The 23,908-nt window shown below is 37.1% G+C and overlaps 1 protein-coding gene across 1 annotated transcript; it reads left to right on the top strand.

The window, feature by feature from the left end:
• Positions 1–109: 109 nt before the first annotated feature.
• On the top strand, positions 110–22,319 carry prom2 (prominin 2). Its single transcript, XM_036574248.1, has 25 exons — positions 110–189; positions 976–1,105; positions 2,720–3,018; positions 5,012–5,067; positions 6,749–6,954; positions 8,184–8,304; positions 8,666–8,729; positions 9,008–9,097; positions 11,349–11,545; positions 12,274–12,348; positions 13,911–13,974; positions 14,326–14,482; positions 14,648–14,800; positions 16,964–17,087; positions 17,344–17,432; positions 18,538–18,622; positions 18,721–18,864; positions 19,025–19,093; positions 19,259–19,351; positions 19,468–19,521; positions 19,710–19,790; positions 21,081–21,149; positions 21,302–21,391; positions 21,495–21,607; positions 21,757–22,319. The coding sequence occupies exons 3-25, from the start codon at positions 2,793–2,795 to the stop codon at positions 21,806–21,808; spliced, it is 2,472 nt and encodes an 823-aa protein (XP_036430141.1). The 5' UTR covers positions 110–189; positions 976–1,105; positions 2,720–2,792; the 3' UTR covers positions 21,809–22,319.
• The last annotated feature ends 1,589 nt before the right edge of the window (positions 22,320–23,908 follow it).

Genomic DNA, 23,908 nt, shown 5'->3' with positions numbered 1-23,908 from the left:
CTTGTCATTTGAAAGTAACTGTGGGGGTTGCATATGCAGTTCCAGCTGCACTCCTGATTGGATAAGCGATAAAGTCGGAGAGTTTACAGGTACAAAGGTTAATGCTTTATGAGGAAGATGAGTGTAGTGCTGTTTACTGGCCAGAAAGCCAATGTGCATTTGTACCGCTTGTACAATTAGCATTTGATGGTAAGGTGTTTTTTTTTAGAAAAATTAAGGTTCACTTTGCTTAAAGAGTTTGCTCTTAGGCTGCAAGCACATTCTAGGAGATGCTCCTCTGCTTTATTTATACAGAACAGGGTTGTATGTAGTGTTGTTGCTTATTTCCGTTTGTGAATACGCCTTCGCAGTAGATTTTATTGCCATGAATACTATGGTTACCTTGATTACTGGGCCTTTTTTTAGTTTTTATATCCTGTTCATAAAATCAGCAATGTAAATCTATCTTAAACTCTTCTACTGTTCTACCGCTTTGTTATCATGGGGTTACACTTTGAATTTGTTATTCAAAGTTTAACCCCTTATAATGCTGAGTATATTCCATCCTAAAGCCTTACTGTTCAAGAACTATTTGAGAAATTACATATATTACACTCAGAACTGCTCAGATAAACATTGGAGCAACTTCCTGCATGTTTGAGCTGTGCCGTTACATGCTTGAGCTCCTTCATCACTTCATGAAGGAAGTCATTTCACAACAGCATTTAATATTCACTCCAAGGTCTCCCATTCTTCCTCTTTCCTCATCTTTAATAAGGAATGATTGATTCACTGAATTATATCCACTGAACAATCTTCTAAGACAGCATTACCTGTGTGGGATAACTTCACTGTTAGCCTTCTAGCCTTCTCTGTGTCCACTCCCTCCTTTTATTTCTAAAAGCTTGTCTGCACACTCACTCTTTAACACAGACCCTCCCCCTCCCTCCCTACTTCCCTCCCTCCACTGCTCTCTCTCTATCACTCTCATTGAAGTTCAACTCAGAGCAGAGCAGGGATCAGCTTTCTTTAGGACATACACTCTCTTTTACCTCCGAAAATCCAGCACAGATCCAGCCACACCTGCTCGATTCACTCAGCAGGAGCCTTTTTCAGGAGAGAAAAGGTATTGTCGCAACACTTTTCTGTTTACATGTTTGGATGACCATTAACTCTGCTCTTAACTCACTTTCTCACTCTCTTTCTGTTTGTCTCCTACTTTGCATTTTGTGTACACATAAACAGTGCTTGGTTTCATTCTGTGCCAGTGGATAGAGAACAACATTTGCTTAAAACTTCTCTATTTGATGGAACTGGCAAGTGATTTTGAAATGTTAATCTTGTGAATGTGGCAACATCAAATCTTGTAACGTCTAAAGATGTTAACATTTAGTTGAGCAATGGTTTTGCTTGGGAGAGATCATTTTAGATCTATGTACCATCTGGGGGCTATCACAACACAGCAATCACAGAGAATTGTCTATTGCGTGTGTGTGTGTTTGACCTCCCTAAACTCTTAAACTTAAAGGTCTCTTAATAGTTCTTGGCTTGGACATACAAAAAAGACGGTTCTTCAAGGGTAAAGAAAATGGTTCCTTTCCATGATTAAAGGGTTCCTTGCATTGTGAAAGAGTTCTTCAGATTGTTGGAGAATGTTCTGTAGAAGGTTCTATATAGAACCTTTTTTTTTAAGTGTTCTTCTATTGTTGCGATGTCAGGCTTGTTACAACAGAAGAACCCTTTTATGTACATTCTCCATCAATCTGAACAACCATTTCATGATGCAAAAAGCCCTTTAATCATGGGAAGCGTTCTTTGAATGTTCATGGTTCCTTTATAGAACATTTTCTTTAGTAAAGGAACCCTTGAAGAACCATCATTTTTGAGTGTGTATGATTAAAGTGTTCTTTGCGTCATGAAATGGTTCTTTTGACTGGTGGAGAATGTGCTGTAGATGGTTCTATATAGCACTCAAAAGCATTCTTCTGTTGTCACGATGTCAAGCAAGTAACAACAGAAGAACCCTTTTTGGTACTGTTTTCAAAATGTTTCTATTAAGAACCAACTACAGCACATTATCAATCTGAATAACCGTTTCATGATTCAAGGAACCCTCTAAACATACAAAGGGTTCTTTGAGTGTTCATGGTTCTGTATAGAACATTTTCTTAAACAAAAGAAGCCTCTGCTTTTTCTGCTAAAAGAAGCCCCGAAGAACCATCTTTAAGAGTGTATGGTTCTAAAAAAACTTGATAAAGAACAGTTACATTATATTGAGGTTTATCTCACTTATAAAAATTGTTCTTTAAAGAACCATCCATTAAAAGTTTCTTTAAAGAGCCTAAAGTGGTTCTACCATGGCATCACCCCAAAGAACTTTTTAATGGATGGTTCTTTAAAAGTGTGATCAAACATATCACACTTTCCAAAAAAAAACATACATGTATTTTTTTTTTTCATTTTTATTTTCCTACATCCTTTGAAGACGGCATTTGTCCTTTGTGTAGTGATGTCCTGATGAATGGACCAGTAGAAATGCTTCAGAATCACTTTGAATAAAACCTCTTTGCATAAACCTACACTAAAAATTAAGAGCATTTTTTGCCCTCTCCTGTAAAGCTGCTATTTTGGAGATGTGTTTTTCTTTGGACAGTGATGATATGCTGATGAACTTTTATACTGTACATCAACACTCAAAACCATTGTTCTTTTATTACACTCTCTTCATTTTCATTCACAGATGAGGTGTAAAAGAGACAGATAGGACCATGAGTTAAAAAAAAAAAAACATTGCTTATCTACTGTCTGCAAAAATGGGGGCCGGTGTGAGACGGCACAAGCTTGGGATACTTAGCTTGTTGCTGCTGTCACTGTGGCCATGTATGACCGCACAGCCCTCCTGCCCGGTAAGGGCAACTCCACCAGAACTGGAAATGCCTGGGAAGTGGTCTGTCCAGCCGAACTCTGCTGACGGGGGTTTTATGTCATCGATCGTCCATTCGTTCCTGAAGTCTGTCCAATCAAACCCCTTCCCTAAAGGTCAGCTCATTTTCTAACATCATTTTCTAGTTCTTCAGTCATACTCAGGTAATTGTGGTAAGTCAAATTAGATCTGTTCAATGTTTAAACCTTGCTCATGCTGCAGGTTAATCAGTAGTTAAACACAACTTCTTGAAGGAGGATAGTTCTTCTTTAGAAACAGTGCTTGACTTTTAATAGCCTAAAATCTTTTACTCATGTTCTTTCTTATTTCATTACTGCTGTGAGGAAGTCTCTTAGTTGTAAATGTTTCTTCGGTACAAGCTCATAAATCCAAGATAGGGACCATAACCCTCAGCTAAGCAGTTGCTGACCAAACCTCTGGATTGCTATTTAAAGGAGGAAGAGAACAGTTACAGGAAGTGCTCCATTTATGATGTTGATGATTTACATGATGAGTAACCCTGCCTTTTAATTTATCCATGGAAGGAGGATTTATCGAACTAGTAAACCAAATTTCACGTGGCTTGAAGAAAGAAGGAAACATTTTAAGCCAGAACTTCTTCAATTATTTAATGTCACTCAATTAACTTCACATCAGCCATTAACAGGAAAATGAACAGAGGCTGAGAAGTCTATCTTTGTCTATGCTTTTTGTACGCTTCATTTTGATAAGAACCATGGTGACTCAACTGGTAGAATGCCATTTTAGACAGGCCAGCGCCGTTTAAGTGCTAGAAAGCTCCTTTTTTTGGCACAGACAAGAGTTTTCAGATGCTGCCCTTGTGGCTGAATGAATCCTGTTATTGAATGACTTTATTTTGCTGTAGAAAGTAGCTGCATTTGCACTGAGAAGAAGTGCTTTGTAATGCCTTGCTGAACACAAAGTGGCAGTAATACCAAATGTGTAGAATTAAACCAGCGTTCCACTCATGTCAGACCGCTTTTTATTTCTGGGTGGAGATGAAACCAGAGATGTTTTGGATACAGAACATATGAGAAACTGACGTAGCTCTGTTGTGTATTGTTTTGCAAACGGTCATGAGTTGAGTGTACTTCCTTTTCGATAAACACAAAGACAAAGTAACTACTGGTTTTCAGTTCTTCTGTTGAACACAATGCATGGTGCTCAAAGACCTTTAAGGTTTACTGTAACCACAGCTACGTCGATTCTTGTCAGGTGCTTTAAATAAATTTACACAGAAGAACGTTGTGTCAGAAAGGACATCACTTCCCAGAGGTTTAACTGACTGTGGAGGGTATTTATAATAAACATTTACTCAGAGGTGCAGGATACCACTTTTTCCCTTCCAAAACTGATACAGATACTGCAGTCTTGAGTATCGGCTGACACTAATGCCAATTTGATAATATTCTTTCTTTGAAAACAGGTAAAAATTGAGCTATGTTTCATTAAAAAGCTTTGTTTAACATAACGATTTAGAAATACCAAACTCCTGAAACACCTTTAAATAAAGAAATCTGTAATCTCTTTAACAAAAAGTTACTTACTGTGCAAATGTGTACAAAATAAGCTTTATTAGCAAAATAAAGATTCTACTTGCCAAGAAAAAAACAATGGAAGATACTGAACTGGATTCTATTCATTCTTTTTTTACCTCTAATATCCATCCAGCTTTTTCTGATGATATCAGCCTGATACCAATTCTTTGTATCAGATCAGTGCCATTTTTTCAAATATGCCACCACTTTTGCTAATAATATCAATAATAATAATAACTTATGATGTACACAGAATGTACAAAGCAGTAATATCTACCTTATAGGTGTATTTAATAAGCCGCAATATTGTATATAACTACTTGTAACATACTACTTTGTACTCTGTGCAAATGTTATGTGTGCTCAGTGTGTTTTGGATCATACAGCAGGCTCTGCTTATATTTGAGGAAAAGTCAGTGGTACATTCTGAAGAAATATCTTAAATGAGAAATTTGACCATGACACAGTTTAGTAAACTCTTCAATATTCTTATGTCAAGGATATGTATACACAAAGAATTTATTGTTTTTTGCTGTTTTTGCTGTTTTAGATCTGATTATTAAGATAGTGAATTCAGGAACTGCCACAACAGAGACAATAAAAGAGGTAAGTATAAATATAATGCATGACACACAGCTACAGTCTTCACACTTTAACCTTGAAACTAGAGCCTTATTCTTTAACCTTGGAAGATTTATGTCATAGATACACTAACTTATTAATATAATATAATATACCCTTTACAAGTTTGGAATTACTGTTTTAAAGTTTGGTATTAATGTTTTCAGTAATACAAAACCAGTAGATTGCTGACAAATATATAAAATGATTCTTAAATGCTAATTCTGTACAACGTCTCAGCTGTCAAATATTTAGTAAGAAGCTGTAAATAAACATTGCGAAATGTTAGAATGTCTAGAATGATGAGCAGAGCTGTTCGAAGACTAAAATGACTGAGAAAAACTAATACCCAGAAATCATCATATTTCGAAAGTGGTGATTAAATCTCAAGGCAGATACCTTTTATAAAAAAAATAGACATTACATGATGATATTTATCATTCGGTACCGTCTTGTTCAGTACAGAATTCTTGTTCACAATAAATAAAAATGCCTTTTAATTAAATCCACATTGTATAAGTTGTTATTGTATATAGAATAACAAATGTTGCCAAACCTTTGAACAATCATGTAATATCATACAATAATGAATAAGTTGAGTGATCATAAGGCCTCATTAAAGACAACTTTGGCTGAAGAGAGGCTTTGTTTACCCTCAGCCTTCCTCAAACTAACCACACATCATGAGAGATACTTCTTTGTTGAGTAAACTGCTGTGTGGTTTTGTTGGTACTGCAGTCACAGGTGTGGTCACCACCTAATTTCAGCTTCGTCATCCCTCAGTATTGAGTTTTCAGCTTCATGGGCTGCTCTGTATTGTATCATGTAAAGTTTTTTGTTAAAGGAATCACGAAAAGTCAATTTTCCTCTTACCAGAAATGTTGCTGTTTGGCCAAGACAAATTAGTGTTTGAAGTTTGCCTCTTTAGTTTTGTACTGAAGCTATGAAGCTAATGTTGCTAAAAAGTAATGGAAGTCTATGATGTAGGTTGGTGATTCTTAAACTGGAAGTTAGACAGTCCACTGCTTTCTCTCTTTCTGTTGTGAGTTGAGTTGGAGCAAAAATGTAGACCATCTGAGGGTCCTTGAGGACCGGTTTGGCAACTGCTGTTTTAGGGAAACATAGACTTATATTACTTTCGTAGCTCCATGGCATAACTAAAGAAAGAAATAGTGGACAGCAGAAGTGTCTTAGCTGATCAACTGTTTGGATTAAAGGAGAATTCTTTCAGGGAATGATTCTTTTATAACTTCAAGCTTAAAATGTTTATATTGCTTTTTTTAATTGTAAATGACTGAATGAAGTTCTCTGTGAAAAGGTTGTTTCTGTCTGTTCACTGCTGTTTTAAAAAATTAGGTTTTGAGCACTATTCCAGTGTAATACTTATATTTTGAAAGGTCTGCATTAAGTGAACAACACAATTGTCAGAGGGAATGTTCATTTAATTTAGCACTGCATTTTAAATGGTTAAAACCTCTCTTATTTTTGAGGGGTTTTAGCCTTGTTAAAAACTGGCAAACTCACATGTGACTGTGATTGAATTTAATTTGGAGTAATATATCCTGGCATATTGAGATCAGCTATGGTCCTTTTGATCTTTTTGATCACATGCACAAGTGTGTTGTTTTCCTCATGAGCTCTCCTTTCTCTTTCTGTGTGTGTTCAGGTTCTGCGGTATGAGGCAGGCTTCCTGGTGTGTGTTGCCATTGGGATCCTCTATATCATCCTCATGCCTTTAATTGGCTTCTGTTTCGCCTGCTGCCGTTGCTGCGGCAACTGCGGGGGCCGAATGTACCAAAAGCAGACCAACAGCATCCACTGCAAGCGAAGAGTCTTTTACTGGGCAACTTTGTTGATCACTGTGTGTATACTGTAAGTGCCAAACCAGATATCTTAGAAATAAATCCTCGTTAATCTATGCTTAATTAAATTGCTATGATGTTAAAGGTGAGGTCAAGAGCTAATTAGAGAATTATGTACATTCAAAAACACATTATTGCATGCCTACAACATATGAATACTAGATTATATAATGTTTTACTTTTTTTGAACTTTTTCTATAAAAGCACCTTCATGGTACTGTTTGTCATAGTCCGAGGTGTGTAGAGTAGCTTAAAACTAATTTCAGATGTTGTTAAATGGCTCATATCATGGAAACTGAATCCGGCTCACTTTCTTTAAAGGAAGGAATCTGATGTAGTATGTACATATTTTCAAAGTCTCAGAACGTATCATTCATTTCCCAGTTCATACAGTCCACACATGGAAAGTATGCCACAAAAACAGCCCATTTTAAATTCTCTGGTACTGTGATGCTGTGAAAACCAATACATTTATGTATATATGCCTATAGCAGTTTAGCTCCACTTACGCTTGCTGAACTTGGATTCATAAGGAGCATTACAGCCCGGGCTTTTGAAAGAGGCACAGTACAGGACAGGCAATCAGAACAGAGCTCATTTACAAATATTAGTCTGAAAGGCACAGTAAGACACTGTTTAAGGGATAAAGAGAGGTTTGAAAAAGGTCATGTAAAATCAATCATAAACATTTTTGGTAAATAAAACCACAGTGTGTGAAGTGAAAAACACAAGACAAATGTAGGACATGGGTCTTTTAATTCAATGAAATAATGACTGAAGTAGAATTAGCACGACAAAAATAACTGTGATAGAATAATGCCTGGTCCAAAAATTAATAAATAAATACTCCAGTACTGAGTTCCATGCAGCATCTATCAGCATAGGAAGTGACTTCTGTTAGGCTTTTCCTTTTGGGATACTTTTGGTGTAAAATAAAATGATAATGCTAATAAACAACAAAGCAGTCTAGATTCTGTCACCAACAGAACAGAATGGAACTAAACCCAAAAAATGAATTAGGAACTTAAGTAACAGTAACTTAGCAGACTAGTTACTACTCATCATCTACCTCTGATAAGCAGTAATGACATCTTATTGCTTCCCATTATTTTGTTACCTTTTATCCAAACTAAATATAAAGCATTATCATATTCTAAATGCAAATATAACCTTTCATATATCTCAATACAATGTCTGTGTTAATTAGATGATGTCCTTCTCATTCATGTCTGCTTTTAGTGCAGGGAATATCTGCATGTTCTTAAGCAATACCTACACTGGAGAGAGTGTGAAGACTGGTGTAGGTGAAGTCAGCAACACCTTAGAAAATCTACAAAGCTACATCAACACTGTTCCCAAGGTAAATACGATAATGACGGAAAGCAAAGTTACTTCATTGTTAGGCTGGACGTTCTCATACCATTGGATTCAGGACGAGAGATGCTTCTGTCCTAACAAGCTGACTCAACATCATGTAAAGGACAACTGCAAAGTACATTCTGTTTCATGGCAAATGTAAAACGTACAGCGCCAGACTGCCTAAAGGAGTATTTACACATGAAATGTCAACAGTTTCACGACAAGTCTCTGTGATAAGACTTAACTTAGCATTGGCTCCTTGTTGAGATGTTTGCCAAATGTGTGTGTTCAGTGTACTTTTGGTTACAGAGCAGCAAACGTAGACTTCTAACATCTTTAATTTCTGTGTTGTGTCCGGGCAGCAAATCGACCAAGTGCTGAATGAGAGCTCTGTAACTGTGGATGAAGTCACATGCCACATAAATGGTGAGTCAAAGATCTCGCATGCATGTGACTGTGTGTTGTGTCCATGTAATTACCCTCCTAAAGCCCCTAATCCTCCCAAACATATTGGTTTCTAAATGGTTCTTGGAAAAACCTTTACATTTGAGTAGAACCATTATGTGGAGCTTCTTTACATAAAAAAAAAATCTTTGCATTCATACGTCTCTACAAAAATGGAGTGTAGTTTGTAAGTGAAACTGTTTGCTGTGATAGGAAAAGATTTTAAAAGTAACACAGAACATCCTGTTTTCATTCTACAGGAAGTGGTCACTTTCTTGGCAAACAAATCCAAAATGGTCTAGAAGGCCCCCTCACACCTGGCCTGGAGTCTGTTCGAACGATGGCACAAGGTAAAAGAGAATATTATTTAAGAAACCCCTTAAAATAAAGAAATAGTTTGTGAGCTTACCTCTAACATTAAGTGTCATTTTATTGTAAGTAGTTACAGTCGTATGCAAACGTTTGAACACCTCTTGGTCAAACTGCATGTTTTGTTGATAGATTTTGAAATTAAGTAAACTTTCCTCTACATCCTCTACAATGAACAAACTTAACTGTGCCATTTTTCTGATGGCATTTTTTCCCTAACAGTAATTGCGTATTGAAATGTGCAGAAGTGTGTTCAGTCTAGATGATGAATCAACATGTCATTAGATCAGGGGTGCCCAAACTTTTGTATACGACTATAAGTTGTGCCAAACTAAATAAATAGTCATACGTTCTGCATTTTTAAGTAAACTCAGCCTTTTGCTGTCACTGAAACTTACATACGGATATCTCACAACTACACTGTTTGTTCAAGGTCCTACTTTAAAGCTTGACTTGGAACAACTCAAGGATTTATATCCTGTTCACTTCTGTGTTCAAACTGTGGGCTCTGTATAGCATTCACCAGAAACATTCAGCAGTTTCCTTTCTCATGGCATTGTGTGTTTAACAGCCTTCATTTGAGGTCTAATGGTTGATAGTACTGAAGCTGAAGATTTTCTAAGAACGGCTTTCTGTTTGTTGCTATTGGCCCGCATTCACGTTGTTCCTAGAAGTAGGAGTGCTGATTTAGGAACAGATTCATGTTTTATTTAAAATGATCTTGATGATAGGAACAGATCCTAGATCAGCACTCCGAATCTGAGAAGCTTTGTGAATACGGGCCATTGTCTGTTAGCTTTGAACTTGCAGTTTCTCAGGTTTAACAGCATCTTCTTGACTGCTGCACCACTTGCACCCTAGATAGCAAGCAGATTTCACTAACACTAAAAAATGTAATCAGCATACCTTTGACTTAGGTAGCTGTTTCTTATTTGCCATGAGTCTCTTGAGATATTTAGTAAGTAGGGTAACACAAAACAATGAAATGTTTCAAGCTGCATGTTTCACTTTTTGCAGTAAATGTCACAAGTCATTATAATAAGCATAATACCAAAAGAGCTTTAAAATGCTGTGAAGGGTGTCATGGTGATGCCACACTGTTTACAGCACTAATGGATGCAAAACACTGCTGGTTTGAGTCTGGAGTAAGGACATCAACAAAATCTGAGCTGGAACAATATTATCTGCCTGCTGAGGGCCTTCATATTAGGCTTATATATATATATATAATATATATATATATATATATATATATATATGAAGGAACAGTAAGTTTATTTGAATAGACAAATGCAGAATTTTAACTCAGAAATATTCTGAGACAGTTAAAGACTGTACAATTAGTCTCAATTCATAAATATTCTGAGACAGTTACAGACTGTACATTCAGTCTCAGTTCATAAATATTCTGAGACAGTTACAGACTGTACATTTAGTCTCAGTTTATAAATATTCTGAGACAGTTACAGACTGTACATTCAGTCTCAGTTCATAAATATTCTGAGACAGTTACAGACTGCACATTCAGTCTCAGTTCATAAATATTCTGAGATAGTTACAGACTACATTTAGTCTCAGTTTATAAATATTCTGAGACAGTGACAGACTGCACATTTAGAGTCTATTTGGAAACATTTTGAGACTGTTACAGACTAACATTCAGAGTCAGTTTGGAAACTTTCTGAGACTGTTACAGACTGTAACAATTAGAGTCAGCTTTGAAACATCCTGAGACAGTTACAGACTGTACATTGTCTTAGTGTAGAAATATTCTGAGACAGTTACAGACTGTATATTCAGTCAGTTTTAAAGCATTCTGAGACAGTCACAAACTGTAACAATTAGAGTCAGTTTTGAAACATTCTGAGACAGTTACAGACTGTACATTCAGAGTCAGTTTTAAAGCATTCTGAGACAGTCACAGACTGTTACAATTAGAGTCAGTTTTGAAACATTCTGAGACAGAGACTGTACATTCAGTCTTAGTTTATAAATATTCTGAGACAGTCGCAGACTGTACATTTAGAGTCAGTTTGGAAACATTTTGAGACTGTTACAGAATGTAACGTTCAGAGTCAGTTTTGAAACATTCTGAGGTGGTCTTGAGACTGTCTTAGTCTGGAAACACTTAACAGTGTGTGTGCGTGCGTGTGTGCGTGCGTGTGCTATACCCTTTTCCTCTACTCCTTTTAATATATGCTTCACTTACATTTAATGTTTTTGATATTGCAGTGGTGAACAGCACCAGTTTGTTGCTAGTGGAGTTGAACAGAACTCAGTCGCAGCTGCAGACAGAACTGGGAGTACTGCAGGCCAATCTGACTTCAGTGAGAGATCGCATAAATGGCACATTGCACAAAACAAACTGTTTGGGCTGTGACTTGTTTCAGTCGAAACTGGACCGCCTGTCCCTGGACACAAACCTTAATGTAAGTGTAATCTGACCTGTTGTGTGGAACGAGCAGCAGAAACCTGACTAGGGAATTGAGTAATGAGTGTTAAGTGGTCCATGTGGCCTCTCGAGGCTCTTTATTCTCTTTCTTTTCTGTTTGTCAATCTTACACAGGAGAATTAGTGGACATAACAGTATTAACAGTTACGAGCAAACAAGTCCAAAGGTATCCCAATGTGCTCTGACACATCTTTTTATGATGCTACAGGCACTGTGTGGATTGTTAGCATTTTTGTCTCAGCTTGCCTGACTATGATTGCTCAGTATGTGCACAATGGGCGTCACTAAATACAATGCTAGACCCGCGGCTCCCATCGAGGCCAAGCACAAAAAGCATAAACATAGTGCAGACAGTGGTTTGCATTTTCATGGCAGAGCTTCCTATGAATTGCTATTCATTTAGAAACCTTTCTCTTATCTAACAGACGCAGGCTTCATAAATACCAGCTGGTCAGATGTTTTGTCATGGTGAACAAATGTAGGATATACCCTTACAAGCGTGCACACCCCACTGAATCAAAGAGGAATAATTACTGCCCTCTGGTGTCAAATATATAGCATGTCAGTTGAAATTCTGTAGATTTCACAATTTTGACCATAGGAGGTCATAGTGGAAAATCATTATAGCCTGTCTTCATCTAAAATAGCCCCTTGCTCCTTGCCACTATGTATACAATAATTGTTATGCAACATCTCTCACAACAGACACCCAACCTGACTGAGCTCCAGTCAGCTGTGGACCAGGCTGTGAACGCTGACCTGAATGCGCAGATTAAGAAAGTGAGATTTTTAAAACACACTTAAAAATACAGACATTTTCTTGAATTTAGTCAAAGTGTAATAGTTATGGTTGTGTTAGTTTAAGGTAGGCAATATGGCAAAAATATGAAATCATGATACTTGGCATGACATGACATAACAGACTAGGGTGATTCCTCGATTGGGGTGACATTTGTGTCCCACTGATATTACAGTCACAAATGTATATGTAAAGTAAACTTAAAGGACATGGATAACGTCTCCTTCACAACATCCTATATCCAGATTTCAGATAAAGAACTTAAATATTAATAAAATCTATCTCTAACACTTGGAAAACAGCATTTTGGCTATCCCAGCCCCCTGTAACTACATAATAAATATAACACGTTAAGACACTTTAAAAATGTTATTAAAATTGTTAAATAATGATTATTTTTACAGTAAGATGTGAATCTGTTGAACATTTTATGCTTCAAACATCATTTGTCATGAGTCATCTATAATGGGGTATGGAAATTCACTCAACCCTGTTACCCAAACTTATTCAGCTCTATAAAATATCTGAAAGTCAACAGTTCAACAGAAAATTGCCTCATCTGAATTTCTAGAAGATCATAGGGAGAAGAGAAGAAAGTTTCATGATTTTTTCTTTATTTTCAATTATATTGTCATATTGACTGATGAGGTGCTTTGTTTGAAAGCATTTAATAATGAAAAATGCAAAATGTTTTATTTTTGAGAGTTACAAGGACTAAATGGCATCCCAATCATGGAATCACCCACAAAATGCACCATCAAAACAATAGCTCCACTTTTTTTCCCACAACAATTGGTAAAAGAAATGAATCAATAAAAATAAATAAATAAGATAATAGCACAATGAGTTGACATCCAGTCAGTTACCATGCAGTATATGCAGTTACTATACCCTGGTTGTTGTTGTTTACAGGAATAATTGGTCTAAATGTCTTTCTTTTAATGTCTTTTTTGTCATATATGCATCTGTTCATTATTCTAGAACTGCCATTAATCTTGATTTACTCATTAAAGTGTAGCATGATAACAATGACATATCGTCCTATTGCCCACCCTACACCCCTAAAAATTAAGGTGCCACAAAGGATTCTCTGCATGATGCCATAGAAAAAACCTTTTTGGTTCCCTAAAGAACCTTTCAGTGGATGGTTTTTAAGAGAAACATTTTTGTGAATGAGATGTGAGGGTGTAAAGAGCCCTAAAGAACCTCAACATAATGTGAAGGTTGTAAGATGAACCCTTAAATTATTAAGAACATTTACATTATGCACAGATTCTTTATACCTTTAAAAGGTTCTTTACACCCGTCTTCTATAAGGGAGCTAAAATGGTTCTCTTATAGCATTGCTCAAAGAACCCGTTGTGGCACCCCCCTGTTTTTTAAGTGTAGTGTAGCTACATAATATATGTTCATCAGAGCTTAATCAAGCACTTTTGTTAAAGGATGTCCGAAGTGAATACCCTTATTTCTACTGCTAGAATGTGGTCTAGTTCAGACACTGCCCTATATCAACCACTCAGTGACATACATTGTTCTTTCACAGGTGGAAGACTTCTTTGATAGCATTCCCCAAAGGGTGACAAATGAAACCAGAGGCAGTGTGCAGGGTAAGTGTCGACTGTAGAGAATGCAGTAAGACTATTGTTTGGCATTTTCTAGGAACAATGGTTTCCATCTGACTATCTGATATGCCCCTTATACTGTTCTGAAGCTTTGTGCTTTTATTTACCTGAGACGTGTGTATGACCTGTCTTTTATGTTTCTTCCTTATAGCAGAACAATAGACGTTGCTCAAAAGATGAAACGTTACACTAAAATATCCATACAAACATGACACATGATGACTCATTCTTCTTTACTTTGCATGTTAGTCCGTTCATTGAAGACATTAACACCGTGGTGTTTTTCAGCACGGCACAGTGTCTTATGTACTTTATGGACTTTTTTGGCTTTCACAGGGATTCAACAGCAGCTGCAAAACATAAAGAGCCAGGTCTCACAGGTGGCTACAGATCTTCCATATGAAACACTGACCGACATCTCCAGCACACTGAGCGATGTGCAGACATCCATCAGTACTAACGTACATCACGCAAAATCAGCAGAGCAAATCAGGTAGAGTTTGCACAATCTTAGCACTTACTACAAGAGGATTCTCTGACAATTTTAATGGTTACAAAGTTATTTTTTGTACAAAACACAAAGAAAGATATGCAAGAATTAAGTGTATGTGTGTGTGTGTGTGTGTGTGTGTGTGTGTGTGTGTGTGTGTGTGTGTAGGTGGATTGTCGCATTGGTCCTGTGTTGTCTGATTCTGCTGGTGGTTGTGTGCAATCTCCTGGGTCTGCTGCTTGGCCCACCTGGACTTAAGCCTAAGGACGACCCCACTGACCGCTCCAGCACTGCTAACTGTGGAGGACTCTTTCTCATGGCGTGAGTAAAAAACCCAAGTGAGATTGCTTAGTCCTGCTGTTATTGCCTTGAATGATATTAGTGTATGGATCACTCTAACAAATTGGTTCCGAGTTCAGAACACATTAGAGACTTTTAACTGACTTGAACTTTAGACTAAAATCATTTTGCTTTGAATGACCCTATGCCTTAAGTATAATTTTTTTTAATTTTTAATAATTATAACATTTCATTTTGTCACTGCCAACACAATAATACCACCTCAGTAATGACTGTTCAAGTAGTGACAATTTAGGCTGATTTTGAGAATAACTCAAAAAGAGTGGTCAGTACAGAATTAGCAAACACAGCTTTGAACAGCTAAACATCATAATATTTATTAAAACACAAAAAAAGTTTACTTATTTGCAGAAAATGTGTTTCTGTAGTGATAATTCTTAAGGTTACACAGTATTTCTCAAACTTTGGGACACGTTGACTTCAAAACAATGGGATCATATTGCTCACCATGTGGCCATGAGGGACAGGGATGTCTCACTTCCTGCTCTAAAATGCAGGGGTGTGGCTTAAATAAGCCTCTGCCTATTGACTAAATTTTTTTGTGCTCCAGTAGCAGTGGTGGATGAAGTACACAAATCATGCACTTGAGTTAAAGTAGAGATACCCAAGGTAAAATATTACTCCAGTAAAAGTAGAAGTCCTCCCTTTAGACCTCCACTTGAGTAAAAGTACAAAAGTATTTGCCTTCAAATGTACTTAAGTATCAAAAGTGTAAGTACTAAAAGATTAATTATGGCTCTAATGTCCTATTACTGTTTTTGTAACAAGACTCTTGCTTCATTAACTCATTTTAGGTGAAAATACACTAGTGTCACTCTTGGTAAACCAATCTTTTAGTAGAATGTCATTAATTAGTCTGACGCTGATGTGTGTTAAAATTATCATAAGCACAAAACACTGAAGGCAAACAATTCCCATTAGGTAGAACCAAGTGGCTATGAAATAACTTTTCGCAAACAAGTAAAGTTTCAGTTTTTTTGCAACTTCGTTACAAGTTTAAGTTTAATAGAATCTTGCTTTAAACTCAGGTTCACGAATGAGTTTTCCTTTACTATATTGCATCTGTAGGTCTCTGTTCATAAACATAAACTAGCAAAAACAAATTCACTATAAAATGAAATAGTGTTTGTATTAATTCAGAAAAAAGACACATGCCAGTCATAACTGCATATGTGTACATATTTCTATATTGTGGTCTATTTACACAAAGTTAGGTTAGTTCCATCATTTTTGTAGAAATAGGCACTCCCAAACGCTGCTGCACTGACGTTGAACTGCATGCTTGCACTGGGTAGGTATGTCCAACGGGTCAAAACAAGCTCAAAACAAAGTGCGTGCTGTGCCCTGATTGGTGTGCTTGCTTTGCACTTCTTTCATTTTGACATTTTTTAAATAAAAAAATGTAACTTTAAAGTTAAACTCATGCTAGATCTAAATCTTTAAACTTCACTTTAACAGAAATCAAAAAGGTATTATAAAAAAAACAACATTGAAAAAAAAATTAGGACAGCTGCCTCCCATTAGAAAGTGCCCTATAAATCAGTAGTCTCCAACCTTGGTCCTGGAGAGCTACCTTCCTGCAGAGTCTAATTCCAACCTGCATTTAACATGCTGTCACTCCCTACTTAATATTACCACATCTCCAGGACCAGGGTTGGAGACCACTGCTATAAATGATGATTTTGTAAATATTTAGCTTATTAATGTTAATGTTTAGCTTATTAATGCCTTGGGTTTAAATAGATCATAGCATAATCCTTGTAAATATGTAAGGTCTGAATACTTAATAATTTTTTTAAATAGTTTTTCTCTGTACAACCTCAGTTTGAAATAATTTGGTAGAACGGTCCATAACAGACCATAGTGTGCATATCGCTGTCCTATGAAAACCTTTTTTTGTTTATTTTATTTTTCATAACAAATATACAATGGGTCTTTCCCATAAAGTTACCATTTCTAAGGTTTCACATTTTGTTGAGACAGCAATGATATGTGAAGCAGCGTATTCTGTTGAAATACGAAGATAATATCATCACATTATCTTTTTTATAAAATAATTTCTTTACAAAATACTTCATTATGTAGCTCCAACAGGACCTTGAAAACTTTCATGTTTGTTTTCAGAGGCGTGGGTTTCAGTTTCTTATTCTCCTGGATCTTCATGATAGTAGTGCTGATACTCTTCGTAGTTGGGGGGAATGTTTACACCCTCGTCTGTGTGCCATGGCGGACTGGGGAGCTCTTTCAGGTAAAACAAACTTTTGAGATATATGTGAGGGTGACAAGCTGTATATTTCTCTAGACCTCTCCGCATTAGTTTCCCAAATATATATTCATACATTTCTATGCTCAGCTTCTCCATATGACAGAAGTAACATCATGTATAATCACACAAACTACAGTATTTAACATGATGAAACTGTGTGTGTGTGTCTGTGTGCGTCTGGTTTTGTGTGTGCATGTTTTTGTGTGTGTGTATGTGCATGCTTGTGTCTTTAACACAGTTCATTGACACTCCAGGTGTAATTCCAGAACTCCAGCTGTCTCAAAGTCTAGGACTAAAAACTAACCTGACAATCACTGGGGTGTATAAGTGAGTCACACAAGCACAATCATGCTTTGTCCAGCAAACATTGCTGCCTGCCATGTCTACCAAATACCAACAAAAAATATTTAATATTTCAAACTAAATTTATAACCAAGCAAAAAGGAAAAATGAAAATGTGAAAGGGACGCCTACTCCTCTTGGTGGTGTATTGGAGCCAAAAGTCCTTTTTGATAAAGCAGGGCTCAGGAAACCCCTAGGACATACAGGGAAAAAATTAGATTGTAGATTTGCACTCACAAGACTAAATATAAGCATTTAAGTTGTAATTTGTATTAATTTACAGGACATTTTGGATATTGTAACAGGGGATTTCACTCATTTAATACACAAATACAACCTTAATGCAACACAGCTGACCTTGAACACTAGAACACTCCTCAGGCACTGCACTGCTGGAAACCAGCAACCATGTGACCATAAAATCAGAGAGCTGATTCAAAAAGCTCTTAAATACAGACACTGAGCTGTAGTTGTAACAATCACCCATGAAGGTCCAGTTTGGGTTCATTCCTTTGTTATTCTTGTTGATTTGCTATTTTTTTACCAACTGGGCATGTATTTTCATATCCTGAGGTCAACAAGTCATATGACCACCCCTCAAATACTCACTTGCTTTATCCAGCCTGAGGAGTTGCTTAGTTCATTCACGTTGTGCTGATTCAAAATTTATGAAACTTATCATCACAAAGTGACATTATGTATTGCTGAAATATAATATATATATATATATATATATATATATATGAAAAAGCATACTTTACTTTTAATGCAAGTCAGCGGAACCAGACTTTTTCCAAGTAAGTTTGGGCATCATGACATTTACACACAAGGTAGAAAGGCAACAGGTATTTTCAAATTATGTTAGAAACTAAACTAATTATGGTATGTTTATGGAAAAATGGAGATACAAGGTTTTTTATATATATACTTTGAAAAAGTAGTGATGGCTGAATATGGAATATACTGTCTATTGGCTGAACACACACACATGTTATAATTGCCTTTCTACAGCCACTGTATATGCAATTTTTTTCTTTTGTTTTCCACTACTTTTCATCATTTGTTGTTTGCATTACATCTCTTTCCACAGTGACTGCCACAAGAATGAGTCCCTGTGGAACACCTTACACCTGGCAGAGATTGTTAACCTCAATGACTTTCTTAATATTTCCAAAGTAAGAACATGTGCTACCCTGCAGATGAAGACTGTTTTAGTAATTCAGTCATCAAACAATCCTGTGTAAGTAATTTCTTCTTGTTCTGACTGTAACAGTATACAGCTCAGGTCCAGCAGGATTTTGAGAAGAGTCAAATCAGTCTGCCCAACATCACTCTGCTCAGCTCAGGGATACAGAACCAGCTACGCAACTTCTCCACCAGAGCCAGCAGTGTGAACTTCAGCAGCATCATCCAGAAGGTACAGGTCCTCATTAATAGCAGCTCAGCTATTTATCTCTTTTATACAGCGTCAGCTCTATAGAAGAAGAGGACCACCGAGTCGCAAGAATACACTTCAGTAAGTCTATTTCAGAAATGTAATAACCCCTAAAATGTCTTTTCTATCTGTTGCTTTTTAGATTAATACTTTTTCAAAAACAGATTTGAATTTGACTGCAGACGAACTGGATAGATTAGCTAATAACCAGGTGAGTAATTCTATTTTGCTCCTTGCTATTTGTCATAAAATGTCATAAAATATGACATTAATGTTTAGCATTTGTATGGGGGATCTCCCAAACATTAGTGCACATGAATACTAGTTTGACAATTATGCAAAACCGCCAGGTAATATAATGTTCCTTATTGCTTAGACCAACACCACTATTAAAACTGAACTCCAGAATGAGGCCAATGACCTGAGATTCATCCAGACTCAGATCAACATCACCATCAATCCTCTGATGGTACGTTTACTCAGAATGAGAGACATGATACTGAAACTGAATTTAGCTTGAATGCTACCCTTATTGTGTATGTATAGACACAAAGCACACTTTTTTACAGCATGTTGTTTTTACAGGAGCAGCTGAAGTCTACAGTTGAGCGTTTAAGTGTCCAGTCATCACAAGTCAATGTAAGTTAACACTGGAATGTTTAGAGGTCTAAGAAAGCACCTGATGATTTCTTTTTCAGCACTCAGTATTTTAGGCCAGTCTAAAATACTGAGCACTTTTGGCAGCCTAATGAATTTTGTGCATAGGCAATAGTTATAAAAATTACATTTCTAAATGCAACACTTTTCCTCCTCAATCCATGCTTTAGGGTACTGTGGAGGATGTTCTACAGAAAGTGAGCTATGCTCAGGATTTTTTGAACAACAACACAACACAAATAGTGAAATCGGTAAGTGTGCTGTTGATTATGCAGTTAGATGATGGCTGTATTTGGTCAGATTAAACAAGATGGTCGTTTGACTTAACTTTCCTTAAACTCACTCCCAACAGTCACAATATTAAGATTATTGATTGAGTGATATAAAAGAACGCTATTCTTTCATAGTGCTGGGCCATTAAGATAAAATTCAACATCATGATTCAATATTATTATATGGCCAAAAGTGTTTGGACAACTGGCTATCACACCTAAATGAGCTTATTGGACATTCCCATTCCCAAACCATGGGCATTTAATATGGAGTTGCCCTCTCTCTATGTGCCTATGACAGCCTCCACTTTTCTGGGAAGGCTTTTTACAAGATTTTGAAGTGTGTCTGTGTGCCCATTCAATCAGAAGAGCAACAATGTTTTCACTGCTTCAGAGTCCAGTGGGGGTATGCTTTACACTACTCAAGCCGTCGCTTGGCATAGTGCATAGTGAACTTGTGTGCAGCTGCTCGGCCATGGAAACCCATTTCATGATGCACATTCATTGAGCTGATGCTGCTTCCAGAGGCAGTTTGGAATTGTGTAGTGACTGATGCAACAGAGAATAGGCGGGTTGTATGCACTATGTGCCTCAGCGCACTGCGGCCTGCTCTGCAGGTTTGCGTGGTCTACCACTTCATGGCTGAGCTGTTGTTGCTCCTAGATGCTTCGCAGCAGCAGCACTTACAGTTGACCAGGGCAGATCTGTCAGGGAACAAATTTCTTGAACTGATTTATCAGTGAGCTCTTCAGCACGATCCATTCTACTGCCAGTGTTTGTCTATGGTGATTGCATGGCTGTGTGCTTGATTTTATAATGTAAGCAATTGGTGTGGCTGAAACACTTGGAATCAACAATTAGGAGGGGTTGTCCACATACTTTTGGCCATACCGTGTATTTATTTTATTCAATATTTTCCAATGGTATCACAATATCAGATGATATTTATGTTTAAATTAATAGTAATAATTAAGGCCCAATGCTTTGTACTAAATTATTGTATTTTATATTGTAACATTGTACATGTTAACCAAACAGAAACCAAATTATCAGAAAGCAAACTATTTATTCAGCTTTTTATGTAATTTGAGCTGTTCTTTCAAGCAATCTGAAAATATTAAATATTTTGCTAACTAAGTTTTTTTTTTGTCAGTACTCTGTAAACTAAAAATCAGTATTATTCTGACACCAATACTGGTATATGATTAGTTGGTTAGGTAGTAACCGTGATTCCTGTAAAACATTAAACCACTAAACATTCTTCTACAGAAAACAAGAGAATTTATAGATAGTCAGATGGGAATCCTCACAAAATTTGCTGAGTGGGCAAACTACACGGTGAGTTTTAACTTTTCATTTCTAAGTCTCCAAAATTCTGACAGACTTTTGTGTGTTTATAAATACAGTGTACATTGTGTGAGTGTGGCATTGTGGTGCACTGTGGCATGCCTCCAGTCTAAATGGACTATTTTATTGTACTCTGATCACAGATCACTGAGCAGGTGGGTCGCTGTGGGTTAGTGGCTGCAGCTGTCGACACAGCAGAGAATTTGGTCTGCACAAAGCTGGTAGACTCTGTGGTAAGACTATGTTGCTCTTAGTTCATTTAGGCCTTACATGGGACTGCTGTAGTATACACCCACTTTATTGAATGTACACATGATGCTTCTCCTTTGTGTCCAGAATGCCTTTTGGTTCAGTTTGGGCTGGTGCATGGTCTTCCTCATTCCCAGCATTATCTTCTCAGTCAAGCTGGCCAAGTTCTACCGTCGGATGAAGCACACGGATGTGTATGAGTGAGTTGTAGCCCCTGCTGGATGCAAAAGAGAGTGACATGTCCTATCTGTTTCATCAGCTCACTACACTTCAGATCCAGCTTGTAGAAAATACATTATGTTTGCTTATTAGCACAACTCTCACAATGCTCGTCTTCTTCTCTTTAAAGGAACCGAATAATGATGCACCCCATTCCGAGAGCCAATATGAAATCTTACTGAAAGGGAGAAGAAAAACTACTGTTTGTTCATTGTTGCCATACAAAAGGCCTTCAGCACAGAATTCTCACTTCTGATTTGACTGAGGAGTGACATTGACATGCACTGGATGTTCAGCTATACAAATCAAGAGACTGAGAGTTCAGCTATTAAATGTAAAAGGAAAATGCATGGCCTTTGGATTGAGCGCATTCCAGACGTGACTTAAAGATTTTACTATGAGTGGTATCACCAGAGGCGCCACTATGAGTGTGGAAATCGTAAAACCATGCAGCAACCATTTGAGATACTTTGGGTTCTTGAGTTTGATTTCTTTTGTCTTCCATGCAGCATTTAATTTTCATTGTCATTTTTTTAGAATGTATATGTTGCTGATGTTTTATTTTTAACCCATACTTTAATTTAATTAGGAACCAGCGTGAATGCACTTTATGTGGTCCTCCATAAGGTCAAACCTTATATGTCATCATTTCAGGAAATGTACTTTGTCTATTAAAGTGTGCTACTGACAGTGTATTCACCTGTGTTTTTTCCTCTCATCCAGGCAGTCAATAAAACATTTCTGAGGCTGTGCTCTTAAATTAGAAACACGATCAATAAAGGGGAGACAGCAATAGCTGGTAAAAAACAACAGCTTTCACAGACTGTGGCTTTAGCTCACTGGAGTTAAGTGGGGTGGAATTTGACCTCTGAGCCTGTTCTGTAAATTTGCATATCACAGCGTTTTTGAACCGATGTCCCTTATGATCTGTTCTAATGTTCATTCCACTTAATCACAGCTTCTCTGGAGTATCAGAAGCCCTCACACTGCTCTGCTGAACATGTCTGTTTGGTGTAAAGCAGTATTCCGGACCCCCCTATCCTCCACACTCTGTCCTCCAACCTCTCAGAACAGACTGCCCTCACAAGAACCTGCAAATCAAAGAGCAGCCAGCAGCTAGCACAGCAATGGCATTCCAAACATAGCTCTGCTGCTCAGAGGGAAAAAAAACAGTATTTACAGTCAACAGGTCCCATTTACTAGAACAGCTATCTATATATATATAGATTATAGAAACACAGCGGCCTTCAGAAAGTCTATGCACAGTTCATTAAGCATCTCTAAACCAGTGCAAGACTGGTGCCTGAATATTTAGGTTAATACCCGGTATCTGGATTAACAGCAGCCAACAGCACTTGATAAACCTGCTATGTGTACTACTAGGTCGAATAATGTTAATCTTTAGGGAACACTAAAGTGGCATACAAATTAGCTTTTGAACAGTTTAGCTATTAAAACATTTACAAGTTTTTGAACACGGTACATTTACGCTAAAAGCATGCCATCTTCCAGTTGGGTGAAACTTTTAAAATAAATTCTTCTAAAAGCCTCTTGGTTTGGATGCATGATTCAGTGAAAGAGACTGAATTGGTATAGAACCTTTACATTATCTAGAGGCTCTTTAAACTTGAAAAAGATTCTTCTTACTTACACATTTCTTTAACTGCAATGGATTGAAGAACCATGGATTGAAAGCTTCTTTAGGGACCCAGCTGACAATATTCCAAAGAAATATTTTGACACCACCTTTATTTGTAAGAGTACTGCTAAATTCACATTAGCTTTTACAGACATTTCATGCTAAAACAGATGCTAAACATCTAAAACTGAATTAACGGTATTATGCATCAGAATGATCAAAGATCGCAAAATCAGAAGTTCTTCTAAGAAATGTGCTTAAACCAAAGGGTATGTCTTTACTGCCATTCTGACATCAAGTACACACTTGTGGTCATGGGATGGAAAAAAAGTGTGACCGAAAAGGAAATTCTAAATAAAATTAGCTGCGCTGAACCAGTTTGGGGCTGCACAGGTCTTTGCAACGTGCTTCATTTTCAGTGTCATTCACTGCATAATAGAATTTATTGGAAATTCAATTTAAAGCAGGGCTGTGACCGCTGCTGCTTAGTCTTATGGAATGCAGTGGGTGGGTTTGTATGAGCCTGGTGCGTCTGTGAAAACTGGCATGGGAATGCAGTGCCTGTAGCACAATTTCAGGCCTCCAACTCAGACTCAGAATTTACTTGTGTAGTCTACGGAGAAACCTCAAGCTGATTATTAAC

The sequence above is a fragment of the Colossoma macropomum genome, unplaced genomic scaffold (assembly GCF_904425465.1).
Source record: "Colossoma macropomum unplaced genomic scaffold, Colossoma_macropomum, whole genome shotgun sequence".
Lineage (NCBI taxonomy): Eukaryota > Metazoa > Chordata > Actinopteri > Characiformes > Serrasalmidae > Colossoma > Colossoma macropomum.
This window is presented reverse-complemented; position numbering and strand designations above follow the sequence as displayed.